We start from the raw sequence: 8,628 nt of genomic DNA on the forward strand, positions 1-8,628 counted from the left end.
TGGAGCATTGCCACTAACCGTGGATTCAAGTTTACATTGTAGTTTACACTCCCACACAATTCTATTATGACAAGATAGATAATGGCCTGCGGCTGTCATTGCAGCGTCATTCAGGACAATTCCCAAGTCTTGAAAATGCTCCCATGTTACACCTGTTTTTCCTTCTCCCTCCCCTCAGAACCTCCCGTGGCCACTGCCTCCACATCCAGGATAAAAGTTCTTCCACTGCTAGGATCACACTAAGTCTACAGTAGAACAACTCTAAGTCTACTCTAGTCCATCTTCCCTTCCCCAGCCCTGAGGATTCCGGGATGATGATGCCCACTCCTCCTCTAAGTGAGAGGGCGCTGCGATCCCACAGGCCCGATGGATGGGACTCTCTGGCTTGCAGGTGTGCGCTGCCTTGTCTCCTTGGTGTGGTGGTTGTCCATCCCCGCTGAAGGCTGCATATTAACTCCCATTTTATAAACAAGGCAACTGAGACCCCGAGAGGTGAGCTCAGGTGCGCGTGGCCCTGGTAAGCGGGGTGGGTGTGAAACCCCTGCCGGGCCCCAGGCTCTGGGATCAGAGGATTGGGGTCTGAACCTGATCCTAGAAGGGTACATAAACCAAGAGCTAAGAATAAGATTGTAGTGGAGAAATTCGGGTAGGCGCGGTATCGAAGGCCAGGACACGAGAATACCGAGAAGGAAGTTGGTTTATTTCGACCGGCCGGGCTCGGCGGACTCTTGTCCTAATAAAAACCGAGCCCCGAACAGCCTTTTCCAGACCCTTTTATACAGAGGCTATAGGATTAGGAAGACTAACAGTGATGGTAAACAGACCTTTGGTTAGGTTCTTCAGTGTTTGATCTTAGTATCAGATAGGTTATTTCCTCCAGGTGAGTTACATACTCTCCACATCCAAGCCAGTTTGGATTAGCATGTCTTCCACATCGTCTGGAGGCAGCCCTGAATACACACTCAGTCTCACATCCCTTCTGAACATCCAAAGACTGTAAGGCCTATATTACTTATTTGGCCATCTTGGAGACTAGGTACTCTTGGAAATAATTTTGATTTAATGCACAGGCTATATCAAGATGAGAAGGTCTAAAAATGTACCTGGAATTCCTTCCATGATTTGAATAACGTGGGGCAGTAACTTCGAAGCAGGCCCCGGGGGTCTTGGCACAGAGCCAAGGCATGCCGTTCTCATGCAGAAATGCCTGGCCCTGCAGGCCAAGAGGGGCCTCGCGAAAGGGGGAAGGGGTCTTCTGCAAACCCTCCCCCCCTCTGAAGAGCAGCGGGGAAGACGGGGAATGGTGTTTATGTATGCTTTAATACTTAAGCATACGTTATGTCCCTTTCCCATTGTAGCACTCTTAGTATTTTCCTATGTATTTTGCACAAGTTCTTTATAAACTAACTAGCCTTAAGGTATTTTGGGGAGCAAATTCTTGGCATATCTCCCAGTGAGATGCAGCCCAAATCTCTCATGGTGGCCCTTCTGGCATCATTACAGGGGAGCAGTTTGACCCCTGCAGCAACATAATAAAGAAGCCAGTTTTCATTCAGGCTTTCAAATCATGTTTATTGAGCAGCTACTATGAGTCAGGCAGAGATCTAGCACTCTGCATACTGAATAACTCAGACAGGGCCCTAGTTCTCAAAGAAATTTCCTTCCAAATAGGGAGATACAAATAAACGTGTGCAACACCAAAATAACATAAAGCAGTATGCATAGATCAATTTTATCTTCAAATCTGTCCACATTGGGCATGTACATATCAGGGGGGGAAATAACACTAAAAAGAGAAGAGGGGGGTGGAGAGAAAAACTCCCATCCCCTGCCTTAAGCCCTGATCACATTGGATCCACCCCAGGTAAGAATCTACCTTGTTGCCACCACCCTCACACAGTCATGACAGTCAGAAAAGTCCTCAAAACCCATTGAAACACAAAGCTGGGGCCCACGCCTGGACGTGAAAAAATACACACCACACACCTTCTTGTGTGTAAGAGTCTCGTGCATCCTGGAAGGCATCTGAGGAGGTGTCCATTTCCTCCCTGACCTGATAAACTCTCAGAAGAAAAGCTTATGAATCCTAATGTCCCTTCCTTCCTTCTAGCTTTGCACATTGTCTGCCCAATAGAAAAATTTTAAATACCTTTTTTAATGTATGTCCTCAATTTGCTGTTTTTTAAAATAAGAAGAGCTCCAGTTTTTACCATTCCTATAAAGCGTTTCTAATCTGTGGGCTCTGATATTTAGGCTGGTGGAAGTCCCACAGATAGAGACTCATGCTCCCCTGGACACCTCCCCTGAGCAGTGGAGTGACAGAGCAGGGAGAGAGGGCTGGAGTGCCCATCCCACCTGCCAGCCGCTTCTCAGCTGGCTCTCTCCTCTTGGAATTGAAGGTACTTTGATCTGTTGTCCAAACTCCCTGAGGATCTGAAGAACTTCCGCCCTGCCAAAAAGATCCTGGTGAAACTGCAGAAGTTTGGGGAGAACCTGGACCTGAGGATCCGGCCCCACGTTCTCCTGAAAGTCCTACAGGATCTGAGGATCTGGGAGCTGTGTTCCCCGAACATCGCCGTGGCTATCGAGGTACCCACCCTTTCCTTTCCTCTCGCCGTGCCTCGGGCACCCTCCTTCAACCATGCCTTCAGTGCTTAAGCACTGAGGACACAGTAATAAGGAGATACGAAGCTTCATAGAGCTCATGCTCTGATGTTGGCCAACTCCAGGGAACACCTTGTTCTGTGTAAACAGTGCAAGCAGAGGCACTGGGTAGATGGGTGAGACACAAAGAAGTGGGCTAGAGAATGAAATAAGGGGCAGTCATAAGGGGCACTCTGAACCTTGCTGCCAAAAGCCTGGTCCATGCACCAGCAGCATGGACCGCCCCTCCCCCCCGGTACTTGTTAGAAATGCAGAATCTTGGTACCCATACCATTATCTACCAACTTGGACTCTACTTTTTAACAAGATCCCAGGTGATTTGCATGCACAGTAAAGTTTGAGGAGCACTGATGTGAACTGGTAGCAGGTGCCCAGGAAGGTGACTTTTAAGCTGAGACCTGAACGATGAGAAGCAAGCACCAAGAAGGGAAGGAGAAAGAGCAGGCCACACAGAGGGAACAGAGCGTACTGTGTCCCCAAAGCAGGACAGAGGCTTGACGTGATGGAGGAACTCAGTGACAGTCACTGGGGTTAGAAGCAAGGAAGCAAGCAAGGAGGTGGATAGTTGCACGGGGACTGGAGAGACCTGTGAAGGACAGGGTAAGGATCTGTGTCTTTATCTTGAGAGTGCTAGGGAGCCACTGAAAGGTTTTCACGTTTTCAATAGCTGCTCCCTATCACCACCCACTCTAGAAATTCCCACTGCTCCATTCTCTGAAGGCATCGGCCGATAGCTGGGGAAAAAGGCTCTACACTAGTGTGCTGGTAGTTGCTGACCTTATTTTTCTCAGATGACCTATGTGCATTTTCATAGGGCTTCCGATGCCTCACCTTAAAGAAGTGACTCAAGCTGTAGAATTCCCAGGCCCTTCCACAGGCTGACCTGGATGTGTATGGGTACCAGGTCAGGAGGAGGGGGAAGAGATGACCCTGTGGACAAATTCGGATGTCCAGACTCCCTTCCCCAGGCTGACTCAGGAAATACTCGGGCAGGTTAGTCCAAAAAACTCTAGGGCAACTTCCACTCGCCTCCTGCCAGTTACTAAGGGGGCAATCCCTGAGTGGGTGAGAGGAGGGGCCTACAGAGGCATCCCCTTTCTAAGTTGAGTTCCCAGCCCTGGCTCAGAAAAACGTTTTACTCTCACCAGTAAGGACATCACAGAACTTCTATGGACATGGGAATCTCTTTATCTAGAGTCTGTATAAAGCCCTACGTTTTTGTGTGTTTTAACACCTCCCTGGGGAACAAACCCATAACAGCTATCAATTCTCAAAGAGGTCTATGGCTCAAAAAAGTTCAAAGACAAATAACTTTTTGAAAAGATATTGAGGAGGAGAAAAGAAGGAAAAATACAGACAGATGGGTATTCCTGCCCTCCTCCCATTTTCTTGGGTCACTGATGACAAGAAGGAGCTTGAGCCAGGAGGCTGGGGAGGGGTCCCTTTCCCAACGAACTCAGTCCAGCGTGATGTTCTTGGCTAAGAAGGTTTAGAGGGATGCAGGGGCCACCAGCCTCAATCACAGAGCTTCTGGGATCCTGGAGAGGTAGGGGGAGTCCAGCTTTCAGACCAAATTCTGAGGCCACTGCCACTGTATTTGCTCCGCAGTTCGTGAGAGAGCACATCATCCATATGCCTCAAGAGGATTACATCAGTTGGCTACAGAATCGGATCAACATCCCCATCCGGCCCCAGAGCGCCCCCGTGTAGTCTGGCCTGGGTTGACCAGCTGTCCCGGGGAAGAAGGTCCCATGGATATTCATCATCAGACTGTGAGGTCATCTGGAGACGGACTCTTCACCTCCTGCCTCCCACCAGCTCCTTTCTCCTCCTGACAGACCAGCTTTTGACAACCTTCTAGAGAAAGATACTCCCATGTGGTCCTTCTCTCAACCCCACACTCCTGTCCCAACCTCCCCATCTCTGCCCCTTGGTGGTCTCCACTAACTCTTCCTACTTCCTCTTCGTATTTCTTCACCCTATTCCTCTTCCTCAGAGTTGTGGATAATAAAACTGAGCTGAATGTTCACTATTTGGCTGGGAATTAGTTGGAGCTGTGGAAATCGGGTGTAGTAACAACAGCTACCATTTATTTAGCATTTCTTATGCAACAGTCCCAAAGCTGGGTGCTTTGCCTGCATAATCTCATTTAAATCTCATAATAATTTGGTTAAGTAGATACTGATATTATCCCCCATTTCACACTGTTGGAAATATTGGGTGGATGTTTGGGTAGGTGAATGCATGGTTGGATGGATGGATGATGGATGGATGGGGCATTTCCCAACAAAACAAATGATGTGTAAGAAAATTGCAACCTTAAGAGTCCTCAGATATTTTCCAGGGGTCTTGGTTGCATAAGAAACATCATCTTCCTGTCATCTCAAATGTATGTGGTCTTAATGCCTTTTAACCTCTTTTCTCAACCTGGTCTTGTGCTCACTTGTATTCTCACTAAGTTATGGGAACAGCAAGAATTTCTACTCTCAGTGATGACCAAGTTGAATCAATAATTGAACAACTGGACTGGATTTGCTGTCATGCTCAGATTATCAAAACTCTCCTGTAGGCTGGACCTCTGACATCTCTCCATGACAACCCAAAAGGGGAGAAGACTTGAATTAGAACTGTTATTCAGTCTAAGCAACAGGTCACCCTTCTATTCATCTATTTGCTCATTCATTCAATGAATATTTATGGAAAGCCCAATATGTACCAACCAACTTCTAAGTACTTGGGATACAGCAATCAACAAAGCATACACAGTACCTGCCCTCATGGAATTTACCTAGAGACAGACAAGTCAACAAAACTTGATGGGGAGGGCAAAAGGATTATAAAACATCACAGCAATCTCCACTTGGATGCCCTTTGTTTAACATGATACCTTGACAAGCCATTTGGGGTGTAAAGGTGAAGGAGAGTATATAATGAGACTATAAAATTAAGAAACCCTAAGCCGATCTTTAAAAACAAGAATTAGGGTAGGTGTGGAACGTAGACGAAAGGAGAGGGCCCAAAAAAGCTGCAAAGGGAGACAGGATCTTGAGAAAGAAGCAGTCAAGGAAAAGTTCCCAGGGTTAGGTGACGTATCTCCAAGACCTGTGATGTAAACCAACTCCCTCCAGTAATTTCTGCTGAATACCCAAGTGTCCTCTAAGAGCAATGCTTTTGAGGAAATAAGAAACAGAGGCTGTATCCTATATCTGGGTCTTCTTGGGGGCAAAGAAAAGGCTTTAGGGGCTCAGAACCTGAATGCAATAAAGAGCAGGAAGGTAGAACTAGAGGGATGAGTGGAACATGAGCTCTCTAGAATTATAGAAATCTTGAATGGATCTGGCATCTCATCAGACATGGGATGGGGACCCAAACTGATATATATCTCAAATGTCAGGTGACCATCACAACTGACATTCGACTACACTAGAGAAGCAGTGCAACCATGCCAAGTTAAAGCAAGTACAAGAGGATCCCAGGGGAGTGGGGTGTGTTGGTGAAGGGTTGTTACATGAGAATTCTACACATATACTTGATTGTTTTGTAAGTTCACAACTTCTGTAATAAAAATATATTAAAAAAAAAAAAAACACCAAAACAATAAAAAGTAGTTCCCAGGGGAACTGGGGCAGGATGGGGGACCTAACCTATTCTTGAGATGTCAAGAAAGGCTTTCCAGAGGAGATGATTGGAGGAATCGGAGTTGGCCAAGAAGAGAAGGGTATGCAGATAAAGAAGGATGGAGGGAAGAAAGCCCAGGGAGGGGGAACAGCGTGTTCAAAGGCCTAGAGGCAAACAGAGACTTGATGTCATTTGAGGAACTAAAATAGCATGAATCTGGCAGTGTCAGGCACCGAATGGCAGGAGAGCGGCTAGGAAGGAAGGTAGAAGTCAGATTATCGGGTACTTTCTAGGGCATGGCATGAAGTTTGGACTTTATTTTAGGACAGTAGGGAGCTATGGAAGGATTTTGAGCAGAGGAATACTCAGGTTTGCTTTCAGAAGAAAAAAATGGCTACTGGGGCTGGGGGCGGGCAATGCAGGGAGCTAAGAAGAAGCTGTGTCAGTGATTATGGGGGAAAGCAGTGGCAGTCAGGAGGCAGAGAAGACACATTCAAAGTATTTAAAAGGCAGAATCAACAGGACTTAGTTGGCTAGATTCCAAGGTTGGAAGGAGGCGGAGGCTGGAATACCAGGAATCATGCCTGGTTTTCCAGCCTGGACCACCAGGTGGAGAATGGTGCCTTTTGCTCTATATCAGGAGGAAGGAAGGACAGTTCAGAATTGAAGATGAGGAGGGGTCCTGGTTTAGATATATTGAGCTGGTGACATATGTAGAATCGTCAAGAGGAGGGACCCAAAACTCAGGAGAGAGGGCTGCCCTGGAGGTAAGGGTGTGGCATCAACATCCTCTGGGCCCTGCTGGAAACCAGAAGAGAGTTACAGTAAGAAGCAGGACAACTCAGCTAAGACGGAGTTGAAGAAGGACAACCACCACACCATGGAGCCTAGAGTGCCTACAACTGAAAGCAGGAGGACTGCATCCAGTATCCATGTGGAATCTGAGCCTCCTCTTGGCATAGAGGTGCAACGGACACAACCAATCCAAGGTCCACAGAGAAAAGGTGGCATTGGTGTGGGAAAAGAGGCCATGGTAGCTGATGGGTATGGGGAATGGGAGGAAGAGACGAGATGTGGAGGCGTTTTTGGGACTTGGAGTTGCCCTGGATGGTGCTTCAGGGGCAATCACCGGACATTGTAAACCCTCCCAGGACCCATTGGATGGAACGTGGGAGAGTATGGGCCATGATGTGGACCATTGACCATGAGGTGCAGAGATGCCCAGAGATGTACTTACCAAATGCACTGGATGTGTCATGATGATGGGAGTGAGTGTTGCTGGGCGGGGAGTGGTGGGGTGGGGGTGGTGGGGTTGAATGGGACCTCATATTTTTTGAATGTAATATTTTTACAAAATGAATAAAATAAAACTTAAAAATTTTTTAAAAAAATTTAAAAAAGAAGCAGGACAAGAGGCAAGGAGAGGCGAGACCTCCAGGCGGAATCACAAAGTGCATCGAGCAGCTCGTTCAAATCTAACTTTTATTGAGGGTCTGCTTTGTTCTAGCGATTGTGCAGGATGCCTGACGTCCAGCCTCTCATTTCATCTCCTAGCACTGCGAGGCAGGGCTCCTGCATCCTTCCTGTTTTGCAGATGATGAAATGGAAGCTCTGAACTCACATCCAGCTGGCCCTGAATCTCGCTGTCCCCTAACCCTCAGTCCTCACTGCCTTATTATGAGACCAGGAATTCACAAAAGTTATCATGCTTATTCCGAGGAATAGGAAGAGTTCTAATGGGGGGGGCGGGGCGCTTTCAGGCATTGTGTCCATTCCCATTTGCGCTGCATTCCATTTGCAGAGTACTTTGGCCAGTACTATCTTATATGATGTTCATAGCATCCCTCTGAGGTCAGCGTTATTATAATCCCCATTTTCCAAGTGAGGACGCTGAGACTTAAGGTCATTTACCAATGGACACATAGCTGCTAAGTGGCAGGGAAGGAGCAAGGCTGAAATCACAAGACTTCCCCGCCCTCCCGCTAGGGCACTAGCTGAGCCTGTTTCCCAGATCTATAGCTCTATCTAGTGGCTACCATTAGTATTACGCCCCCCACCACCACCACCGTGCTCTCCAGCAAAATGCAAACTTCCTGACCAAAGGAAGAAGGTATTAACAGCAGGGGGACCTGGTGAGCCTGGGCAAGGAGTATTTATTCAAATAAGGAAAGGTCTTTTATAACTGAAGTACACTGTGGGTTAGAGGGAGGCCGTACAATAGGTTCAAAGGAAGAGTACAGGGAGATGTATTTTGGGTGTGAGACTTCATTAGAATCACAACTGAGCACCTACTATTTGCCAGCCTGTGCCAGTTGCCCAGGAGCCACTGTCCTGATGCTCTGACCA

At 47.3% G+C, this 8,628-nt stretch overlaps 1 protein-coding gene across 8 annotated transcripts in view; it reads left to right on the forward strand.

Annotated features, from left to right (window-relative positions):
• Positions 1 to 4,693, forward strand: part of CCDC60 (coiled-coil domain containing 60) — a 182,511-nt gene extending 177,818 nt beyond the window's left edge. For 7 of the 8 annotated variants that reach the window (XM_058281449.2, XM_058281446.1, XM_058281452.1 and 4 more), the window contains 2 exons: positions 2,400 to 2,589; positions 4,273 to 4,693. In XM_058281449.2, the coding sequence (XP_058137432.1) occupies positions 2,400 to 2,589; positions 4,273 to 4,374 (292 nt within the window). In that variant the 3' untranslated portion in view covers positions 4,375 to 4,693. Of the gene's footprint in view, positions 1 to 2,399; positions 2,590 to 3,478; positions 3,581 to 4,272 lie in introns of those variants that run through there. The other variant, XM_058281450.1, reaches the window with a different exon arrangement.
• The last annotated feature ends 3,935 nt before the right edge of the window (positions 4,694 to 8,628 follow it).

The sequence above is a fragment of the Dasypus novemcinctus genome, chromosome 19, assembly GCF_030445035.2.
Source record: "Dasypus novemcinctus isolate mDasNov1 chromosome 19, mDasNov1.1.hap2, whole genome shotgun sequence".
In the NCBI taxonomy this organism is placed as follows: Eukaryota; Metazoa; Chordata; class Mammalia; order Cingulata; family Dasypodidae; genus Dasypus; species Dasypus novemcinctus.